The following is a 24,012-nucleotide window of genomic DNA, read 5'->3' on the forward strand; positions in this document are numbered from 1 at the left end:
CTATCGCCTGAGCTAACTAAGTAGTTGGGAATGGTAGTAAGTTGTTATCCTCTGGACCAGCAACTAAAAGGGGCTAGCATGTGCACTTTGCCAGTGGGTTTCATGTCTGTTTACTAGACAGCAGAAGAATGCTGAGACTCTGGAATACCAGTTTCAATTCCAGGTTCTGGAGGGAAATGTTCTCTAGAAGTTATATACCCTTCTGTCCCTGTTCATCCTTTAGGCTTGTCCCTGTCCCCCTTCTGCTCCTGTTCTGTTGGCGTCTATCCTTGTTCTCGTTGCTTCCTGTCAACTACCTTGGCTCCTGTCCTTGTTTCCCCTCTGTTCTAACCTCTCCCAGCCTACCCCTGCTTCTCATCCCTTTGCATTTGATGCAGATTGATTCTTGTTCCTCCATCTGTCTTGAGCTCTGGTAAGCAGGTGTTGAGAGCAGAGGAAAGAGAATTTCCTTGCTCTCAGTTCAGGTGCCTAGCACCGAAGTGCGCCACCTGCTGCCAGAAGGATCAGTTGTAAATAAAATCCTGCTCAGTCCTAGCCGTTTTTCTGGGATAAGGCATTCTCAGGCACTCTGTGGGGATGAAACATGCGCAGTCTGGTTGACACATAGGATTTGTGTGCACAAATGGAGCCTCTTGGTGAAGGAGGACTCTTTGGAGAATAAAGCTGCCAGCCTCTATGGGTTAGAATTGTATGTGAATTGCGATTTTTCAGATGCTTATAACTTGCCCAAATGTGAGTGGATTTTTCACATGAATGGGAAAACGCACATCCTTAACACCAGAGACTGACCTCTGCCAAATGTCAAGCCCTTGCAACAGCGCACAGAGGTATTAATGCATCTCTGTGAAGTTGTGCAGGTTTTTTCAACACGGGAAAAATGTATTTTTCCCTATAATTATCCTAGGAAACAGCTGAATCATTTTAACACAATCTTTTTTTTTTTTTTTTTTTTTTAATTCAGCCTGAAGCATACAAATGGCAGGGAAAATTTCAGTTCAAATGCTTAAAGTTTGGTGAAGTTAAAAGCAACTGAAAATAGGGTCTTATAAAGGAAAGTTTTTTGAGATCTTAGCCATGGGCATTGCTGCCACCTCTGGCTATAGTATACAAATGCCTTTTTTTTTTTTTTTTTTTTTTTTTTTTAAAGGTAATAATGAGAAGATGAATGAGTATAAATTCAGGGAAAAGAAAATCACTTTGGAAAATGAAGAGGCAAGTATATTGTAAAACTAAGGAAAAAGTTCAAAAAATGTACTTTTTATGTTGTTAAATTTTACTTTCTGTCATACATTTTATTAACATAAACTGTGTGTATTATCAGTCACCCATTTGGACAATATGCATCCTTCCTCTGGCTTTCTGTCTTACCTCTGTCATCCAGTTAGCAGCGGGAGTCTTGGCTCCAGTTCTGCCTCCTTTGTCAGCTCACTCTAATGACTCCCAAGTTGTCTCTAGCTGTTTCTCCAGGAAGAAGCTGGTATTACTTTTGAGGTGCCATTTCTTTCCACCACTAGTGTAATATGGAGACTATGTTTACCTTGCTTCCCTGTGGCTCTTGGGGATATAGCTGTAGTCAGCCATAGGAGATGAGTGGAAAGGGTATATTATGCATGTGGAGTCAGCCCTGTCCCACCCCCAAAATAAACACACTCAGAGGAGTATATTCTAACTAGCAGAGGAGGACTATAGTGAGCAGAGGAGGAAAGGAGACATGCCCAAATTTCTGCTTCCTGTATCCAGCAGGAACATTTTTTTACCCTAGGAGCCATAGCCTGGAACAGTCAGGATTACAGTATTGCCTGCCCCAAGTGTTCAGAGTTCATGAGTCAAACCTCCTTTCCTTCCTCCCAAAATGACATTTTCAAATAGAATAAATTAATCATTTTGTCTGTTGGTCTGCCTTTGAGCCTTTACAGGAGAACTGTCACCCACAGTTTTATGTGTAATACAGTACTTTGTGTCATAATTCAATTTTACATGCACACAAAGTGAACACACAAAATGTAGGATTCTCTGCTTGCTATTTGGCAGTAGAATTCACTCCACTGCATCAGCTGATTGAATGTTTGGGTGTCATGCTAAGGATATTCCCTCTCTTTCAGCCTTAGTGATGTCTATTGGGAACAGGGGCGCTGGAACAATTTTCATAGTAGGAGTACTGAGAGCTATTGAACCAAACTGTAAACCCTTTATATAATGGAAACCACTTCAAGCCAGGGGGCACAGCAGCACCCCCCTGCACCCTTAGTTCCAGCACATATGATTGGGAATGGTGGTTGGGGAAAACTCTTTATCGTGCCCCCCACTCCATTCACTTCAGAGTCATTCAGTTTGTCTTCTCTAACCAGACACTATCAGTCAGAACCATTAGCTACATTGAGGGCAGACAAGCCACATTCAAGAAGACAGATTTTTCTGTTAATTGTATTTGATTATCAACTTGTTCTCAGAGTGTGTAGTCTCAGGCTAGAGAATTGGTTTCATAACTTTGAAGTTAGGGAGCCTGAGGAATAAGCTGAGGAAGGAGAAATTAAAGTCACATTTTTGGTACCATGCTTGATAAATGAGGCGAAAGAGTGAATGGGCATGGAAAATAAACTTCCATTTGGCCTCTGAAGACTGTCTTTCCAGGTCATGGATGAAGTACTTTAATATGGATGATAGAGAAGCTTGTAGCGGAGCTGCTAATACCAGTTTTGCAGTCAGTAGGCTGTTAACATTGCACTTTCCATGAGCCCTGTAATTCACTTAAATATGACCCCAACAGCAACAATTGAAAAGTAATAGTAATTTTTAATTACAAATAATGTAAAGGGAGCAGAGTGACTTTTTTAAAGGGATGCATATTTAGTCTTTTATAGTGTTTTCTCTTTGTTATATAGTCTTGTTAAATTGAATCTTCTATCTTAATAGAACTCATAAAACGCATCAGGCAGATTTATTTTAAAATGAAAGTAAGACAATATCAACATTTTTGTGTTTTTTTTTCTGCATAAATAATTTTGAAAAGCTTTTCAGGAAATGTTAAATTGATATTTACTTAATTTTCTGACCTATAATAAAAAGGTGAATAATTTATCCACTAAAAAGTTTCTGGTTCTTCCAGGAGATCCATGATTCTATAGCTGTATCATTAAATATGAATACCAGCACTGCAGAAAATAGTAGTCAGTTAGCCAGTACAGAACTTACGGACAAAATGTTCCGTAATCAAAACACCAAAATAGTGAGCTCAGTATTGCTCACTTCTAGTATGAGCACTTTTATAAATTACCAGGATGTGGACCTACCAAAATGGGACGATATAGAGAGAAACTCATCAGTACAAAGAAAGAAAAATAAGGAAAGTGAAAATAATAAAATCACCAATCTTAAAAGGAAGAAAGATATATCTACTTATTGCTCATACAAGATGGAACGGTGGCTACCAGTGAAGAAAGATGTTAATTCACATAAAACAAAGTATGATTGGGCTTCTGAGCAAGCAGAATCACCTGAAAAAACATTTTGTGACGTCGGAAATTTGGAACACGAGGAAAAAAGCCAGTTAATCACAACTATAAAAGAGGCAGTAGCTCTGGTGGTTACTATGGTATTTCAAGATGGTTCTTCACAGCTGAGCTCGGATCAGGTTAGTGAATAATAATCTGTTTTATTTTATGAATTTAAGAAAATGTTCATACTAGAGCTGTGAAAACTGTGTTGGAACCAGGATGTTTTTGGGTATCTGTAAGGGACATGGTTGATTCCCAAATTACTACTCACAATGGTTAAGAGTTTTTTGTCTTTCACTACTGATACAATAGCTCTTAATAGCCGCCCCCCTTTGCTGGCTTTTTCTCTCACAGATCAGTTGTCTAGGTATGGGTATACCTGCACCTGCCTCCTCCGGAGGAAGGCTGCTACGACCGACATGCACTTGGTAAATACTCGGGGGCTGTTGACAGATCAAATGGGAGGACTGTGAACTGATAGTGTTTGTGGTTGAGCGAAAACCAGAGAAAACATCTGTGCGCAAGTCGAATGGCTATATGAAAGCATGTTCCTTTCATGTTGAGTGCGGTGTACCAGTCTCCCGGATTCAGAGAAGGGATAATAGTGCTCAGGAAGACCATGCGGAACTTCAACTTCACCATGAACTGGTTGAGTCCTCACAGGTCTAAAGCAGGTCTGAGACCCCCTTTTGCCTTGGGGATTAGGAAATAATGGGAATAGAAGCTGTTTCCCCTTAGCTCCTGAAAAACCTCCTCCACTGCCTCTATGGTGAGGAGTGATTGCACCTCCTGGATAAGGAGTTGCTCATGAGAGGGGTCCCTGAAAAAGATTGGGGACGGGGGAGGGGAGTGGCAGGGAGGGGGGAGCCAGAATTGGAGAGAATATCCCACTTCTACCATGCGAAGAACCTAGTGGTCCTATGTTATTTGGGACCAAGCATGGTAGAAGTGGGATAGACGATTCAGAAAACATAGTAGTGTGGTGGGTGTGCTGTCCTCCTTTTGTCCATCTTCAAAAGGCCTGTTTAGAGCCTGATGAAGGCTTAGACAGGCTATGACCTTGCCCTGAAGGGGAGGTTGGAAGATTTCTGCCTGCCGTTCCTGCCCCTTCGTCTATAAAAATCCTGCCTCGGCCGAGGAGGATCTGAGCGCTGTTGTTGTGGTTGGGGCTAAAAGTGCTTGTGTTGGGTTGCCGTGTATGCATTCCCAAGAACTTCATAGTCACCCTGGAGTCTTTCAAGCTGTGCAGCTTGGAGTCTGTCTGCTCTGAAAAAATCCCCGCGCCCTCGAAGGGAAGGTCCTGCAGGGTTTGCTGCACTGATGGGTATAACCATTAAAACATGTTAATTCACAACTAGATATACTATAATATAAATATATGCTAAATATTATATATAAATCTTTACTAAATTTGGTGGTTCTCTTTGCTAACCAGGAGGAAACACTATATCTGTAAATATTTTATTTAAGCATTTACATAGCTCAATATAAATGTATTCAGATTCTAAATTTTTACATTTTTATTGTGTTAGAATATGAAAACTTACCATTGATTCTGAATCCATAAGGGACCATTGTGATAATCTAATCCATGGGTTCTCAAACTTCATTGCATGATGACCCCCGTTGTGACAATAATGTTACTACATGATCCCCAGGAGGTTGGGGGTGGGTGGCGGAGCCCGAGCCTTGGGGGGCGGGGGAGGGGGCTGCAGCCCAAGCCCCACTGCCCCAGGTGGGGGTGGAGCTCAGGCTTCAGCTTCAGTCCTGGGTCCCAACAAGTCTAATGCTTGCCCTGGTGACCCCATTAAAATGGGGTCCTGATCCACTTTGGGGTCCCGACTCACAGTTTGAGAACTGCTGATCTAATCTGAAGTCCTGTATAGCACAGCCTATAGAACTTACTCAAAATGATTCCTAGAGTATAGCTTTTGGAAAAACAGCCAATCTTGATTTAGAAATTGTCACTGATATATTTCTTATTGTACTAGGTGCTTAATTTTGTATTCATGAGTTATATCAAGTGGCATTTGAATTGAAATTGGAATTCAATTTAAAATACACAAAACTAGCATTTAATTAAAAAAAAAAATTAAATGTGGCTACCTTAAATGTGTTGGATACATAAGGGAAAAAAAAGTAAATATGTCAAAACATACTTTGCATTTAAAACTGATTTATTAAACAAAGTATTAACTATAGTTAATGAATTCACAGATTTTCTGTTTTCCCTGGGCTGGATTTTCAGAAGTATTTAGGTACCTAGTAGGATTTTCAAAAGTCCCTAAGCAGGTTAGGTGCCTAACTCCCATTGAAATCTGTATTTTTAGCTGTCTAGCTGCATCTTTGGGTGCCTAAATACTTTTGAAAATCTAGCTCCATGCCCTTCAAGTTTTTTAGAATTAGTAGATCTCATTGTCTCTCAGCTGGTTTTTGTTTTCCAATCTATAAATAATGTTTTCTGCTTTTTTATCTCCCGCTCTATTTCTCAACTTTGAATGAAATAGTCCCAATGAAGAAAATATTATCTCTGCACCTCTTAATTTAACTGAAACCAAAAATAACTAATGCAAAAGCTTTTCTGCACAAAAGAAACTGAAACTACTTATATTTGGAAAAATGTAAATATCAGCATCCACTCCACTATGAAGACCACAAGTATTGTAGATACTTATTGTAATACATGGTTTTGTGGCATATTTATAAAGCTCGTATTGATCTTAAAAATAGTCCCCTTCTCCCATTTCTGTATATACTTTAAAAAGCAGCCTCCTTTCACTCACTAAAATTTGAGAAGGCTGCATTTTGATGCAAGTTTATTTTTTAACTTATTTAAAAGATGTTAATACATTGTAGTAATGTTAGGCCATATTGCAGTTATACTTAGGCCATACTGCAGTTGTGAACAGGTAAGGCGCTTGAGCAGAAGCTCCCTCAACACAAACTCAGAGAGTCACTGGCAGGTATTTATTGAGATTTCCCTAACTTGTTGAAATTCACTGCTCTGTCTTGGTCCACCAGAAACTTCTGGACTCTAAGGCAAAGAACATCTTTTTCCTCCAGGTTTTTGAGAAAGTGTGTGCCGAGAATTGGAAGGGTTAATTTAGTCTACTATTCTCATATTAGTAGTTGGATGTGTATGTATTTATATGCCAAGATGTTATGAGTAGTCTTTAATATTATATAGTATTTTATACTGTGTTTTTAAATGAGCATCCAGGGTTAATGACTTAAATTGTAAACTCTTGAGTCAGGGACCATCTTTTTGATTTGTGTTTGTACAGTGTCTACAGCAATGAGGTCTGGTCCATGACTGGGGCTTATAGGTGCTACTAAATAGAAATATGTAATAATAATAATATGTAAGGCTGTCAAGCGATTAAAAAAATTAATCACAGTTAAACAATAATAGAATACCATTTTTGGATGTTGTCTACATTTTCAAATATATTGATTTCAGTTACAACACAGAATACAAAGTGTACAGTGCTCACTTTCTATTTATTTTTAATACAAATATTTGCACTGTAAAAAACCAAAACAAATAGTATATTCCAGTTCACCTAATACAAGTACTGTAGTGCAATCTTTTTATCATGAAAGTTAAACTTACAAATGTAGAATTATGTACAGAAAAATAACTGCATTCAAAAATAAAACAATGTAAAACTTTAGAACCTACATATCCACTCAGTCCTACTTCAACCAATCGCTCAGACAAACATGTTTGGTTATGTTTGCTGGAGATAATCGTGCCTGCTTCTTGTTTACAATGTCACCTGAAAGTGAGAAGAGGCATTCACATGGCACTGTTGTACCCAGTGTCGCAAGATATTTACGTGCCAGATGTGCTAAAGATTCATATGTCCCTTCATGCTTCAAGCACCATTCCTGAGGAGGATATGCATCCATGCTGATGATAGGTTCTGCTCAATAACAATCCAAAGCAGACTGGACCAATGCATGTTCATTTTCGTCATCTGAGTCAGATGCCACCAACAGAAGGTTGGTTTTCCTATAACGCCAGCTACAACGGTGCCATGTGAATGCCTGTTCTCACTTTCAGGTGACAGTGTAAATAAGAAGCGGGCAGCATTATTTCCTGTAAGTGTAAACAAACTTGTTTGTCTTAGTGATTGGCTGAACAAGAAGTAGGACTGAGTGGACTTGTAGACTCTAAAGTTTTACATTGTTTTGTTTTTGTTATGTAAAAAAACTCTACATTTGTAAGTTGCACTTTCACAATAAAGAGATTGCACTACAGTAATTGTATTAGGTGAATTAAAAAATACTAATTTTTATCTGTTTTACAGTGCAAATATTTGTAATAAAAAATAATATAAAGCCTTGTACACTTTGTATTGTGTGCTGTAATTGAAATCAATATATTTGAAAATATAGAAAAACATCCAAAAATATTTATAATAAATATAAGTTGTTCTATTATTAACAGTGTGATTAAAACTATGATTAATCACAACTAATTTTTTCATCTAGTTAATTTGTTTTGCATTAATTGCTTGAGTTAATTGGCATTAATTGACGGCCCTAAAAATATGTTTGTTTTTTAAATAAATGTAATGTACATAACACACTGCATCTAGGGAAATGTGGAAATTTCTATGTAGAATTGCATAAAGGTGCTCAGTAGAAAAATATTACTCATCTTAATCAATTGTACTTCTAGGGCCTAGTCTCATCAGTAAGAGGAATTGTTGTGTTAATAAAGAGACAGACAGACCAACTGTGTCCTTCCAAAGGCTCTTCAGTTGTTAATCCAATTGTTCGGGATGCCTGTACCAGAAATGATAAGTTTATTTATTTAAAAATAGAGCACTCTTCTGTTTGGGAGCAACAGGAACAGACTCATAAGAAGTACATCAGGTGAGGGAACATACAGTAATCTCTTTGTTCTGTATGTGTGTAAAAAACAGTGACAATCAACATCACTGCTAAATACTACAACAAATGTGTAAGTAATTCTTCTTTGAGTGCTTATTTGCATGTGTTCCATTTCTGGTGGTGTGCATATGCCCCATGTGTAGGGTGACTATATTTCCCAAAGGGAAAATGGGACACTGCGTGGGGCTGCTTGCCCAAGCCATGCCCCCTCTCCCCCAACTCGTGGGGCTGTCCGTTCCCTGCCCTCTTCCCCCCCTGCACATGGGGCTGGCCTGTGCCTTGCCTCCCCCTCCCCCCAAGCACAGGACTGACCCGAGTTGCTGGCCCCAGCCCTGCATCTGCCACGCACAGGGATCTCATCTGAGCCCAGCCTGCTCCCCATGTGGCGCTGGTGTCACTCTTCTCCCGATCCCTGCTGCCCCCCGCAAGGCTGACGTCGCTGCTCGCCTGAACCCTGCCTCCCCCCATGCGGCTGGCATCACTGTTTGCCCGAACCCTGCCTGCTTCCTCTCCCAACGGCTGGTGTCGCTGCTCACCAGAGCCCTATTCGCCACCCCCCACACACGCACATTCCTCTCTGCCCCTCTAGGGGTGCACGCCAAACTTTTGCCAAAAAAGTCAGGACGGCTGAGACAGGGCTTAAAAAAGGCACTGTCCTGGCCAAAACAGGACATATGGTCACCCTACCCATGTGCTAGAGATCAGAATGCTTTAGCCAGCAATGTTGTTTGGTTGCATCTGCTCTCCTGGTGACCTCGAAAGTATAAGTGGGGGTGGGGAGGCAAAGTGTCCAGCTGGCCCTCAGTTCCTTTCAGCTGCCCCTGGATGTGAGACTGACGCAGACAGCAATGTCCACTCTTTTTCCAGTTGCATATTTTATTCTGACTTTGTAAATAGTTAATTATTTAGACTAGATATTTAGTATAGTGATCAGTGTAATATTTTAGTAGGTTTCAGCTTTCTCTAGGTTCATTTTTTACCCTGTACGGGAGGTGGGGATGAGCGGGTCTGGCGTGATGTTGGGACAGAAAAAGCCAGGCTTTAAAGTGAGGGATATATAAAAGAAAAGTTGAAGAATTGTAAAATCCTTACAATGAGGACGACTAAATCTAGGGACATCAGGATGAAGTTGTTCCTTTTAGAGAAAGCTATAAGGCTGGTCTCTGAACCAGATGGGAGAAAGGATCTCTCTAGTCTGGGATTGTCCTCAGGGAAAAGTGTCCTGTAACTGCCTTTATCTCTGGGGCTCTGCCTGCTCCTGCTTCTGTGGCTGCGAGCAGAGATAGGCATCACACCTCTCAGGAGCACAGAGGAAGATCTCTCAAGGCTTCCTTAAAAGAAAAAGGATTGGTTCACTTCTTTATGTCTCCAGGAAGAAGAAAGCTCCGAAAACAGCCCCTCCCCTCTCTTTCCAGCAGGAGGCAGCCTGGAAGGCTTTGCTGGTGTCCATGTTATTGGACAATTGGTTGGTGAGAGGATCATCTCCAGAGCAGGTGATAAGCAGTGTTCAGTACATCATACATCTGTTGTCCAGACTGGGACTGAGAGGGAACCTGGAAGTCTCACTTAATTTCAACACAAAAGATAGTTTATTGGTACTCTAATCAATTCCATGATGGCTTGAGTGTACCTACTGCAGGGCAGATTCAACAAGAGGTCAGAGTTGATAAATGAACTGCAAAACAAATCATGTACTATTTCAAGAACATGTCTCTGGTTTTAAGGTCACATGGCTTTATGTATTCTGGTGACCCCAATTACAGATTTTTTTTTTTCATTTATAGATTCCAAGACTAGAAGGGACCATTGTGACAGTCTAGTCTATTTGTATAACACAGGCCTCCTAGTACATATCTTTTAGAAAAAGTCTAATCTTGATTTAAAATTTCCAGTGACATTACAACCCTTGGTAAATTGTTCCAGTGATTAATTATTCTAACTGTTTAAAAAAAATTACACTTTATTTCCAGTCTGAATTTTTGCCTGTGTTCAACTTCCAGTCATTGTATCGTGTTGTACCTTTCTCTGTTAGATTGAAGAGCTCATTATCAAATATTTCTTCCCTGTGTAGGTACTTATAAACTGTAATCAAGTCACCTCTTAACCTATCTTTTGCTCAGCTTAATAGATTGAGCACCTTGAATCTGTCGCTGTAGGATATGTCTTCCAATTCTTTAATCATGCTCGTGGCTCTCCTCTGGACTTGTTCCAGTTTATTAACATCCTTCTTGAATTGTGGACACTAGAACTGGACACAGTATTCTTGCAGAGCCAGATACGGAGGTTAAAATAACCACTCTGCTCCTATTTGAGATTCTTCTGTTTATGCGTTCTACCTCATATGAAATATCAGAGTGTACAGATGAGAATCAACAATGCCACCACAATGTTTTATGAATACATACATGGGAACCATATCAACAATCTTGTGCACGGAAGCAATCATTCTGTGGAATTGATGTATCCTGCACAACATAATACTAATTGTAGATCACCTTCCAGGACTATGCAACATGCTGGCAGACAGTCTAAGCAGACATATTTCTCTGAATCATAAATGGTCCTTAAAGGATATGGTCATCAAGTCCATTTTCAATCAGTAGGTTGCACCCTGCATAGAACTGTTTGCAGCTGACCAGAACAAGTAATGCAAAGTATTTTGTCCAAGGGAGGACAGAGTCTGAGTTCTCAAGAAGATGCCTTTCTAATCCCCTGGATTCAGGCCATGTTGTATGTTTATCCCCCAGTTCTTCTGGCCCTACGTGTATTAAGGAAGGTCAGACCAGACAAGGCCTCAGTCATCCTAATAGCCCTAGACTGGCCCAGGCAATACTGGTTCAAAGAAATAAAAAATCTCTCTGACACCTCCAGTATCTACCAGACTTAATTATTCAGAACAATGGGACAACATTTCATCCAGATTTGTTGTTCCTAAACCTCACAGTATGGAAACTGTCTGGCTAACAGTTCTGTTGATATATACAGCATGTTGATTCAGAGCAGGAAGCAGTCTCTGAGGACTGCAAAATGGAAATGTTTTTCATCCATTCAGTTAATTCTTCCCCATGAGAGACATCAGTCCTTCATATCGAGTATCTATTATTCTTAAAAACCTTTGGTTTCTTGCTAAGCTCATTACGTGTTTGTTTGGCTGCTATCTCTGCACATCATCCATCAATTCACGACCATCTCATCCTTCAGTTAAAAAGTTTGTGAAAAGTTTGTCTTCTGAGAGTTTTTCCTTCAATAAGATAACATATTTTACTTTACTTACTTTTATCTTAGAATCTTAATGTGGTACTTACCTACTTGGTGGGACCTCCATTTGAGCTATTAGCCTTGTGCTCATTACTCCTTTTTTCTATGAAGGGTGCTTACACTGGCGGGCCGGGACGGTTTGTTTACCTGCCGTGTCCGCAGGTTCGGCCGATCGTGGTTCCCACTGGCCATAGTTTGCGGCTCCAGGCCAATGGGGTGGCAGGAAGTGGTGGCCAGCATATCCCTCAGCCCGCACCGCTTCCTGTAGCCCCGTTGGCCTGGAGCAGCGAACCACAGCCAGTAGGAGCCGTGATCGGCTGAAACTGTGGACGCGGCAGGTAAACAAACTGGCCCGGCCTGCCAGGTAGGCCATGTGCCAAAGGTTGCCGATCCTTGCGGTAGGACCTTACCAGTTTTATGGCTGTGAAAAACATATCACAGACTGTGAAATAACTCTTTCCCCAAGAAATGTGATCTCCCCTATGTTTCTGGGAGCACCCCAGTCGGGGCTCCTAACTGCTAGTTCCGGCTTGGATGGCGAGACACAGGACTTGTTCTTCCCCTGCACAGCCACTCTCGGAGGGAGATCAGACCCACCTCTGGGTACCTCCTGCTGCTGCAGGAAGCTCTGGGCCTGGGCAGAGGCTTCTGAAGGCAGCACAGAAGTGAGGGTGGCTATCCCGTGATCCTCCTACAACAGCTTTGCAATCCCCCCACGATCCTCTTTGGATCATGACCTCCATGTTTACAACACCGTGACATTTAAGATGTAAATATCTGAAATCGTGACATTGAACAATTTTAAAATCCTTGGGCCTTGAAATTGACTAAAATGGACTGTGAATTTGGTAGGGCCCTATACATTGGCATGCAGGGTCTTGGAATTGCAAGCTCTCATGATGGAAATCCCCATATATGATTTTTCAGTGTTAAAGTTATACTCTGATGTTTTCCATTAAAATTAAAATTTAAAATTAAATAATTGGAGATATAACTATCTCCTAGAACTGGAAGGGACCTTGAAAGGTCATCAAGTCCAGCCCCCCCTTCACTAGCAGGACCAAGATCCAAACTTTGTCTTGTAGGATTGCCAACTTTCTAATTGCAGGAAACCGAATACCCTGCCCCGCCCCTTCTCCAAGGCTCTGCTGCCCGCTCCCTCCATCCCCCCCCCATCGTTTACTTTCCCCCACTCTCACTCACTTGCTCATTTTCACTAGGCTGGGGCAGGGGGTGGGGTACAGGAGGGGATGAGGGCTTCAGCTGAGGTTGCAGACTCTGAGGTGGGGCCGGGGATGAGGGGTTTGGGCATGAAGGAGGGGTTGGGAGTGGGGCCGCGGGGTTCAGAGTGTGGAAGGGTGCTCTGGGCTGGGGCAGGAGGTTGGGGGGGTGGGGAGTGAGGGCTCCAGCTAGGGGTGCGGGTTCTGGTGTGGGGCTGGTGATGAAGGGTTTGGGGTGTAGGAGGGAGCTCCAGGCTGGGGCCAAGAGGTTCAGCATGCAGCATGGAGCTCAGAGCTGGGGCAGGGGATTGAGTGTGGGAGGGGATGCGGGGTGCGGGCTCCAGGTGGTGCTGGCCTCAGGTAGCCCCGGCATTTCTTGGGGACAGAGAAAGACTGCACAGCTCCCAGGAAGTGGCGGCATGTGCCTCTGGCACCTAGGCGGAGGGGCTGCCAGGTTGGCTCCATGCCCTGCCCCCGCCCACAGGCACTGCCCCCACCCACAGGCTCAGTCCCAAGTGCTGGCTCCACAGCTCCCATTGGCTGCAGCCACAGCATTCCTGGCTAATTGGAGCTGTGGAGCTGGTGCTCTGGGCGGTGCCTGCCCGTGGAGCCCCTCTGCCTAGGAGCTGGAGGGACATGTCGCCATTTCCTGGGAGCCACGCGGAGCTGCCAGCATAGGCGCTGACTCAATCGGTGCTCCAGGGCTGGAGCACTCATGGGGAAAAATTAGTGGGTGCTCTGCACCCACCGGCAGCTAAGCTCCCCCCGCGCTCCACCTCCTCCCCTGAGAGCACCACCTCTCCACTCTTCTGCCTACCTCGCAGTGCTTCCACCTTGGGAAGGGAGGGGGAGGAGCTTGGAGGGGGTTAGGAGCAGGAACTTGGCATGCTCAGGGGAGGAGGTGGGGAAGAGTTGGGGCCAGGATGGGGATTTGGGGAAGGAGTCAGAATAGGGACAGGGAGGGGGTAGAGTTGGGATGGGGACTTTGGGGAAGGGGTTGGAATGGGGGCTGGGCGGGACAGAGATGGAGTCAGGGCGGGGCTGGGGGCAGTCAAACACCCACTGGTGGGAGCAAAAGTCAGCACCTATGGCTGCCGGGCACAGAGCCTGCCTGCCCACCTGCAGCCATCCGGACTTTAAGCGGCCCAGTCAGCTATGCTGACTGGAGCTGCCAGGGTCCCTTTTCAACCGGGTGTTCCAGTGAAAAACCGGATGCCTGGCAACCCTATCATTTCGTCTAGAACAAAACCATTCAAAGAGTCCCCTAGGCTATTTATTTCTGTTGCCAAGAGATCCAGGAGTCCGGCAGTCTTGACTCAATCTCCAGTTGGGTATATCACTGCATAAAGTTATAAGGTGGCCAGTTAAGAACTCCCAGATCGTGTTAGGTGACTTTCTACTAGAGCAACGGTTCTCAAACTTATTTTGTTGCACCCCCCCCTCCTTCTTTGTGTCCAGGGTCACCCCCCACTCTCACCCCCCACCACACACACACAAGTACATATTCTGCTGCCCAGCAGTGAAGGCAGAGCGGAGAACGGGCTGCTGGCCGGGCACCCAGCTCTGAAGGCATTGCTGCCCAAGCAGCAGTGCAGAAGTAAGAGTGGCTGTGTGAAAAGTGATACTGTTAAATATCACTTTTCATGGCAGGCTTAGTGCTCCCTTGCCACTGTTACTTCTGTGCTGCTGCTTTTGACAGCCAGAGCCCAGCTGCTGCCTGCAGGTATGGGACTGGGGGAGTGTTGGGGGTGGGATGGAGAGCCTGAGCCCAGGCTACCTCCCGATGAAGGATTTGCGGGGCGGAAGGAGAGCCCAGGCAGGAGAGAGAGTCCGACAATCAGCCCTGGGCAGGAGGAGGTCTGACTGTCCCCTTTATCCCCTCCATCCCACCTCCCAGATGTGTCCTAGCGGGATAATTGTAGCTGATATATGTAGGGCTACTACTTGTAGTATACATATCAATGCTTCTTTATCTCTCGTCCCCTAATGCCCATACTCTACTTGCGCTACATTGATGACATCTTCATAATCTTGACCCATGGAAAAGAAGCCCTTGAGGAATTCCACCATGATTTCAATAATTTCCATCCCACCATCAACCTCAGCCTAGATCAATCCACACAAGCGGTCCATTTCCTGGACACTACTGTGCTAAAAAGCGATGGTCACATAAATACCACCCTATACCGGAAACCTGATCGCTATACTTACCTACATGCCTCCAGCTTCCATCCAGGACACACCACACAATCCATTGTCTACAGCCAAGCTCTAAGATACAACCACATTTGCTCCAATCCCTCAGACAGAGACAAGCACCTACAAGATCTCTATCAAGCATTCTTAAAACTACAATACCCACCTGCTGAAATGAAAAAACAGATTGACAGAGCCAGGCGAGTACCCAGAAGTCAGGCCCAACAAAGACAGGCCCTACAAGACAGGCCCAACAAAGAAAATAACAGAACACCACTAGCTGTCACCTTCAGCCCCCAACTAAAACCTCTCCAGCGCATCATCAAAGATCTACAACCTATCCTGAAAGATGATCCCTCACTCTCACAGATCTTGGGAGACAGACTTGTCCTCGCTTACAGACAACCCCCCAACCTGAAGCAAATACTCACCAGCAACCACATATCACTGAACAAAAACACTAACCCAGGAACCTATCCTCACAACAAAGCCCGATGCTAACTCTGTCCACATATCTATTCAAGTGACATCATCATAGGACCTAATCACATCAGCCATACCATCAGAGGCTCATTCACCTGCACATCTACCAATGTGATATATGCCATCATGTGTGAGCAATGCCCCTCTGCCATGTTCATTGGCCAAACCGGACAGTCTCTACGCAAAAGAATTAATAGACACAAATCTGACATCAGGAATCATAACACTCAAAAACCAGTAGGAGAACACTTTAACCTTTCTGGTCATTCAATGACAGACCTGCGGGTGGCAATTTTGCAACAGAAAAGCTTCAAAAACAGACTCCAATGAGAAATTGCTGAGCTGGAATTGATATGCAAACTAGATACAATCAACTTAGGCTTGAATAGGGACTGGGAATGGCTGAGCCATTACAAACATTGAATCTATCTCCCCTTGTAAGTATTCTCACACTTCTTATAAAACTGTACTGGGCTATCTTGATTGTCACTTCAAAAGTTTTTTTTTCTCTTACTTAATTGGCCTCTTAGAGTTGGTAAGACACCTCCCACCTTTTCATCTCTCTGTATGTGTGTATATATATCTCCTCAATATATGCTCCATTTTGTGCATCTGAAGAAGTGGGCTGTAGCCCATGAAAGCTTATGCTCAAATAAATTTGTTAGTCTCTAAGGTGCCACAAGTACTCCTGTTCTTTTTGCGGATACAGACCAACACAGCTGCTACTCTGTAACCTGCCATTATACTTTAGTTCAGGAATCTCATTCAGATGCCCAGTTTGAGAAGGCTGTGTTGCATTCTCTATTTAATCAGACTTGCAGTACCCTGCTCCATCTATTACCTACTGCTTGGGAACACATGTAAACAAGCATTCAAAATGGAAAGTAAAGTTACTTTTAGTTACTGGAGTTCTTAGAGATGTGTTGTTTACATGTGTTACATAACCCGCTCTCTTTTTCCCCACTACTGTTGAGACCAATAGCCTGGAGTTGATAGTGGTGCTGGGACTGAGGATGGTTGGTCACTTGGTCCCTTTTATATCACATAGGGAGAGGGCCTCGAGGTCATCAGGGGAGCAGGTGTGACCAACAGACATTGCTGGCTAAAGCATTCCAATCTCCAGTGCATGAGGCACATGCATACAACTAGAAGTGGAACACAGGTAAACAACACATCTTGAATAGCTCTAGATACTAAAGGTAAATAACTTTCCTTTCCAATTTTATTTTTCTTGCCTGTGGATGTTGTATTTCATTTCTGGGAGATTTTTGATGGGCGTTCTTAAAGAGAACATATGAACAGGATTACAGCACAGCTTTTTAACCTGTATTCATAATTTTTTAAAAATTTTGAATAGTGTTTTTTTTTTAATAGTATTTAAGGTTCCTGAGGATATTCCTTAGCAGCCAATAGCAATTTTTATAATAGTATAGATAAAAAGTTCAGTCTAAATAATAAGATAGTGTGTTTAAAATATAAATCTCTCTTCGCTATTGCCACTTAATTTTAAAAATTGCATTTGTTTCTTTTAAATATCCAATTTTTCTAAGTTATTCAAATTCCATTGTTAATTTATTTAAAAAATCTAGTATAATATTATAGATGTCAGACTTTGGGAGACATAAGACTTAGAATTCTAAGGGGACCAGAATGTAACGTTAGTCAAATTTTTAAAATTTATTAGAATTTAGCTAATTTACCCTAATGACTGGGAGGTCTATTGTGAATTACTGAATTTTGTAAATGAGCAAAAAGTAAAAAACAAAACAACAACAAAATCAGATTGTCAAAATTAATTATACTTTATAAAGTATAAGATCAGGGACAGGGACTTAGGTTCTGTCACAGTTCTTGAGTTAACTATATCAACGGGCAGGTCACTTTACTTGTTTATGTCTCACTCTCCCCATCTATAAAATTGTAAATGTAAAAGTGCTAGTTATTACTAATCAGATTCTGCCAGTAATTTTAATGTAAATTATTATTAATACTTACACTGAGCACTGTGCTGTTCAATTCAGAAAAATAGAAGAATCTCTTCCTTTAAAGAGCTTTCAAAAGTGAAGTTTTAGTAATATGAAATCCCAACATCAGTTTTTCATTCAGATTATAAATTGTGCAAGTCATCAGTGAACTACTGTATACAATAGTTCACCTCTATAAAACCAGCATATCATTTTAATGTGGAATCATGAGCATTTAGACAAAACCTGTATCTATTAGTCCACTGTTATTTAAAGCTTTGTTTACTATTAAACACAATTTTTTTTGTCCATGAGTACTCCTTTTAGTGACACCCTAGTTTTGATTCATAGCAAAGTCTACATAAATCTCCCTGCTTTTTATAACTGTGTATCAGAAATTCTTAAATACAGCACAGGCAAACAAACTGTAAACAGTTTGAGAAGGATGAAAAGTAGTGTGATATGCTTATGCTATTCCCAAGGGAACTTATAGCAACAAGCAGGTTATATTTAAATATCACTTTGTACAGTGTTAAAATATTAACAATTTGTTTGTAGCTTTCAGTAACTATTTAAATCATGATTTCACTAATCTGCCTGCATAAACTGCTGATTTAATTTATCGTAGCACCAATAGCATGATTAAGTTTGTTATGGAGATGCCAGTTGTGTTGAGTTTTGCACTTAAAGTGGGATTTTTAACCCCTTTGTTGTATATGAAGAATACATCATATCCTTCCTAAAATTACACCTCTTTGAGTATAGAATTTTCTGAGAATTTATAAGTGAATCTGTTAATTAGTCTAGGAATGGTTAAGAAACGGGCCCTTAAAAAATTTAGCACCTGGTGTTGGATTTTATTTGGACTCAGATTCTCTTAATAACAGAAAAATGCAGATGCTTCAAACCTCCCATATTTAAAACTCCTAACATTTGGTGTGTAGATCACATTTGATGATTTATTTTTTTTTAGGATTAATAGTCATTTTTACTATTTTTCTTCATAACTGCAAGTTTCTTCTTCAAGGGAGGTTGAACACAGTCAGGACACCCAGCATATATTAACTCTGCCCTGTAGTGACTCCATGAAGAGGAAAAACACCTGTCTTTAAATATCAGTTTAAAGAAATCTGGGGCCACAAACACTAAAATGCCTTCATCATATGATCACAGTATGCTGCCACTACAGGACAAAAGTACATTGCTCTGGATGCCCTAATTGTATTTCCAAATCTTAACATGTTTGGATTTCTTTTGAGTTCAAGAATTTCCTTGATTTATATTGCTGGGTTGAGTGCTAATTACATCCTGTAATGTATTTACCTTTAAATTGCTGATATGTTCTATCAACCTGGACTCCATTTTAACATAATTTCTTTGGGAATATAAATAAATTATACACTATTTTTGGAATGCTTAAACATCTCTTCTGAGTCTTGCAAATTCAAGAGTCACTGAAATATTTTTCTTTGAGTGCTGTCCCTGTGGGTGCTTCACCCCAGGTGACAGTGCGTCCCAGCGCTGTTGATTGGAGATGTTCGGTAGCAGTGCCTAGTCAGGCCGCGCATGTGCAGCTGCTCTCTCGCAGCATCGTTGGAGTCTGTTCAGCGTGCACACGTCACAACCCCTCAGTTCCTTCTCTGCTGTCCTTGCCTGAAGATGGAGCTCAGGGCGGTACTGCAGTTTCTTGCCCTATTGACAAAAAATACGATTAACCCAATTTTACCCTTCCCTTTAGATAAGTTAGTTAATAGTTTTTTTTAAAAAAACCCCACCTTTTCCCACCATTTTTTTTTCAAGTTCTCTGCTCCCTGTGGAAAGAAAACCCTGCTATGTAATTTTTGGTCCACCATGACCTCTCGTTTTTTATTTCAACACGCCAGGCTCTCCTGGTTTTAAAAGATGTGGCTCCTGCAAAGAGGCCACGTTGCGCCAAGCGGACATTCACTCTGTATGAGGTGTCTTGGAAAGATGCACATTCCAGCCAAGTGCACCCACTGTAACAACTTGAAGGCGAGGGCCCAGCACGACCGAGACCTGCACCTGAAAATGATCCTTATGGAGAAATCTCTCCTACCCAGATCGGAAAAGGACGTACCTAAATCTTCTCCCAAGTGCTTTCCATCCTGGTCGGAACTGACCAAAGGCACGGCTCCACCCTCTCAGGAGAAGAGGAAGCGAGCCTTGACCTCCCCACACAGGGAACCGAATGAAAAGAAGCGGTCCCCTGTGAGGTCGCTATCAACTCTCCTGGCACCTCCAGCACTGGGCACACCGCCCACAAGATGAAGGAGTTGAAACATCAAACTACCCATGTCTCCTCCTCAGTGCTGACATACCGACATCCTCGTCAGAACCGGCACCAACCACACAGCCACCTCTGGTGCCAACGCAACCCTCGGTACTGCACTGGCACTGACACACCATCCAGCACCGGCAGATGGCACTGCAGTGGGACCATCAGCACCCACTAAAGCAAAATACAAGACATCTAAAACACATGCCATATCCAATGCAATGGCCAACCTGGGACCCATGGGCAGCTTATAAGGCCCAGTACGCCTGCACTTCCTCACCACCCAGGGTCCCCATTGGTATCCTCTGTGCCGCCTACATCCATGGCCACAGAGGACCTACCTGAGGAACCCAAGAAACAAACAAGGGATCATATTTTTCCCATACCTGGATGAATGCCTCATCATAGGTCATTCATACAAGGAGACAGAAACAATCAGAAGAATCACCATCAACTTCTTCCAGAGACTAGGACTGCAAATAAATTTTCAAAAATCCACTTTGCTACCCGCATAACTAGACTTTGTTGGGGCCTATCTAGACTCAACTCAGGCCAGAGTCTCGCTACCTCACACCAGATTCCTGACCATCAAACACCTCACAGACACTGTTGAACTGCCCAAGAATTAAGGCACTAATGTGCCTACAATTACTGGGTCACATGACTGCCACCACATTCGTGGTGAAATATGCCAGACTATATATGAGGTGCCTCCAGGGCTGGATGAGCTCAGTATACAGATCCACCAAGCGCACACTCAAAATGATAGTAACACCACCGACTGCGGTACTGATGGCATTACAATGGTGGACAAAAAGAGAACATTTCATAGGTGTCCTCTTCCACCACAGACTTCCATCCCTCATGATCACTACAGATGCCTCCCTACTGGGCTGGGTAGCACACCTAGACCACCACATGATACAAGGAAGGTGGTCAACACGTAAACCTTCAAGAACTTAGGGCAGTATGGAATGCCTGCCTTAGCTTCCTGCTGCTCATAAGAAACAAATCAATCCGAATAACGACAGACAGTATCGTATGCAGGTTTTACATCAACAGACAAGGCAGGGCCCGATCGCGTTCCCTATGCATGGAAGCGATGAAACTATGGAACTGATGCATCCAGCATCACATCAACATCTCCGCTTCATACCTAAAGGGATGTCAGAATACTGCGGCTGATACACAAAGCAGATGATTTTCACAGGACCACGAATGGGAACTGAACTCGACAGTTGCACAACAAATATTCCATCTATGGGATTCCCGTCTATCGACCTATTTGCCATGACACAGAACTGCAAAGGCCCTCTCTTTTGCTCCAGAGTGGGGCTTGGGCCCCACGCTCTGCGGGATGCTTTCTTGATTCGGTGGCACAAGACACTTTTATGTATTCATTCCCACTGATCCCACTAATACACAGGGTCCTACGCAAGGTCAGGGACGACAAAGCCAACATTATCTTAATTGCCCCAGCATGTATCCAGGCAGACCTGGTACCCTTATCTGCTGCGCATCAGTCTGTCCTCCACGAACTTTCCCAATGAGAACGGACCTCCTATCTCAAAACGACAGTCAGATCCTCCATCTACAGCTGCAGAAGCTCCATCTCAAAGCGTGGCTCCTCCATGGTTCCAAGTTAGCCTGTTTGGAACAGGTCAAACACATTACTGAACAGCAGACGGGACTCCACACGCAATATGTTCCTTCAAAAGTATAAATGTTTCTCTATATGGTGTCTGCATAAAGGGCTCACTCCCTGCACTACACCCCTTCCTATAGTGCTGGACTATCTGGTAGAGCTCAAGAACTTGGGGCTGTCGTTCAGCTCTATAAAAGTGCATCTCACGGCAATTAATGCTTTCCACGATAAAATCAAAGGATTCTTGGCATTTACACATCCAACCAGCAAACACTTTGTCATGGGGCTTCAGAACCTTTACCCTGATGTACACCCTCCCACACCCATGTGGGAACTGAAGCTGGTGCTCTGGGGCCTCATGAGGCCTCCCTTTGAACCCCTCACTACCTGCTTTTTACTACACGTCTCAGTGAAGGTAGCATTCCTAGCATCACATCAGCTAGAAGAGTGAGTGAAAGAAATGCAAATTCAAGTCACTAAAATATTTATTTCATTTCATAAATCCCCTAGACTTTTTGTCTCCACAACTGAATGATGCAAGGGTGCCGCTATATCCAACAATGACTTTCCAAGTGGATATGGATTATATTTGATCATGCTACCAAGCCCAGAACATAGAACTCCCTGCCAGAGTCCAGTCACAGTCTACTCGAGCCATGTCAACAATCTGTGGCATTCCTGCATATTGTACCCATTCTGATATTTGCAAAGTGATCACATGGGCCTCAGACCATACCTTTGCCAAGCATTATGCCATTACACAGGTCTCCAGGGCAGATGCCATAGTAGACCTTACTGTCCTCTCCGCTGCTACCATGCACATAACTCCAAAGTCCCAACCATAGTGGGTACTGCTCTACATTCACCTGGAGTGGAGCACTCACAGAGACAGCACTCGAATGAAGAGAAGGTTACTCACCTTGTGCAGTAACTGAGGTTCTTCGAGATGTATGTCCCTGTGGGTGCTCCACTACCCACCCCCCTCCCCTCTACTTTGGAGTTCAAAAAAAGAGAACTCTATGGTAGAGAGAGAACTGAGGGGGTCGTGCTGTGCGTGCGCTGAACAGACTCCAACGATGCCGCGAGACAGCAGCTGCGTGATCCGAAGATCTCCAATCAACGGCTCTGGGACGCACCATCACCTGGAGTGGAGCACCCACAGGGACACACATCTCAAAGAACCTCAGTTACTGCACAAGGTGAGTAACCTTCTCTTATAAAAGCATATCAACTAAGTGGTTGTAATTTGAAAACCATAATTTAGGAAAAAAATGTTAACTTAGTAAAATGAAAATACAATCCTGTTTTCCTATTCATTGCTCAGCAGAAGCAATGGGGAGGGAGAGAGAAACTACATTTATTTCTAACCCCCGATAGCCTATTTGTACAAGAAGTAAGAATCCTTATTTGTTTTAACTAAATAAGTGATATTAATTCATGTTCAACAGAAATGTACATAATGTAAATTTTGCATTCAGTAATGTCATAAAATGAAATGCTCAGTTAGTGAATTTAATTTATATCTTATACAGGGAAATACTATTTCAAATACTACACTGTACTGTTATTTGCTTCAATGCAAAGGATTTTTTGAGAACACTGCTTCATGTTTATGGTGGTGATATTAACTGGAAACAAGGTAAGATGTTTTGTGCCTAATTATGCAGTCTTTGCATTGGCAAAACTCCCATTGAAACCAATGTATAAGTGATAATAAATATACTTTATTAAAACATTTATACAGTGACATTAATAGTGCAACATGTAATTTTAAAGACAGAATCACATCAGAACTGACACTTACCCACTCTTTCTGGACCGGGGCTCACAGACTTGTGTGCTGCTCTGCCCAGATCGCAGGCCAGAACCTCTAACTGTTTGCTGCTCTGCCCTGACTATCGGCAGGAGTCATAGACTGGTTGGTGCCTTGCTCTGCTTGAGGATCTGGGGATCAGAGACTCATTTGCTGCTCTGCCTGGACTGCAGGCCAGAGTCATAGGCTGTGCAGTGCTCTGCTAATTCCCTGACAGTGAGCAATGCCCAGTGACATAGTGAGGCAGAGTGGCCTCCCACTGACCCAGAGGGGGAGGGACTACTGCTAATCCACTACACAACCCTAAATATCTGACTGCCAGAGGCTGGGAGGGGAATATAGAGGTAGATCTCTCCAAAATTGTCCTGTTCTGTATATTCCTTTTGAAGTTCTGGTATCTGCCATTGTTAGAGACAGGATACTGGGCTATATGTACCATTGGTCTGACCCAGTATGGCAGTCCTTATCATTTTGGAAGTCTCCATGGTTCTTCTTTGAATAGTGTCCTGATGGGTGCTCCACTGTAGGTGTGTCTGTGTCCCTGTGCTGCTGATCAGAGAATTTTGGTAGTAGTATCCATTCAGTCTGCGCATGTGCTGCTCCTCGCCTGCCACGAGACTAGCTAGCGTGCCTGGACGAACCCTCCTCAGTTCGTTCTCAACCATCCCTGGCTAGAGATGGAGCTGGAGCTGTTTGTTCACAGATTAACTCTTTTAGAACTGCTAAATTTTAGCGACTCTG

At 42.9% G+C, this 24,012-nt stretch overlaps 1 protein-coding gene across 3 annotated transcripts in view; it reads left to right on the plus strand.

The window, feature by feature from the left end:
• Window positions 1-24,012, plus strand: part of POLN (DNA polymerase nu) — a 258,875-nt gene that overhangs the window by 32,319 nt on the left and 202,544 nt on the right. For all 3 annotated transcript variants that reach the window (XM_045017374.1, XM_045017372.1, XM_045017373.1), the window contains 4 exons: window positions 1,148-1,212; window positions 3,107-3,631; window positions 8,182-8,378; window positions 22,991-23,097. In XM_045017374.1, the coding sequence (XP_044873309.1) occupies window positions 1,148-1,212; window positions 3,107-3,631; window positions 8,182-8,378; window positions 22,991-23,097 (894 nt within the window). The remainder of the gene's footprint in view (window positions 1-1,147; window positions 1,213-3,106; window positions 3,632-8,181; window positions 8,379-22,990; window positions 23,098-24,012) is intronic.

The sequence above is a fragment of the Mauremys mutica genome, chromosome 5, assembly GCF_020497125.1.
Source record: "Mauremys mutica isolate MM-2020 ecotype Southern chromosome 5, ASM2049712v1, whole genome shotgun sequence".
Taxonomy (NCBI): domain Eukaryota; kingdom Metazoa; phylum Chordata; order Testudines; family Geoemydidae; genus Mauremys; species Mauremys mutica.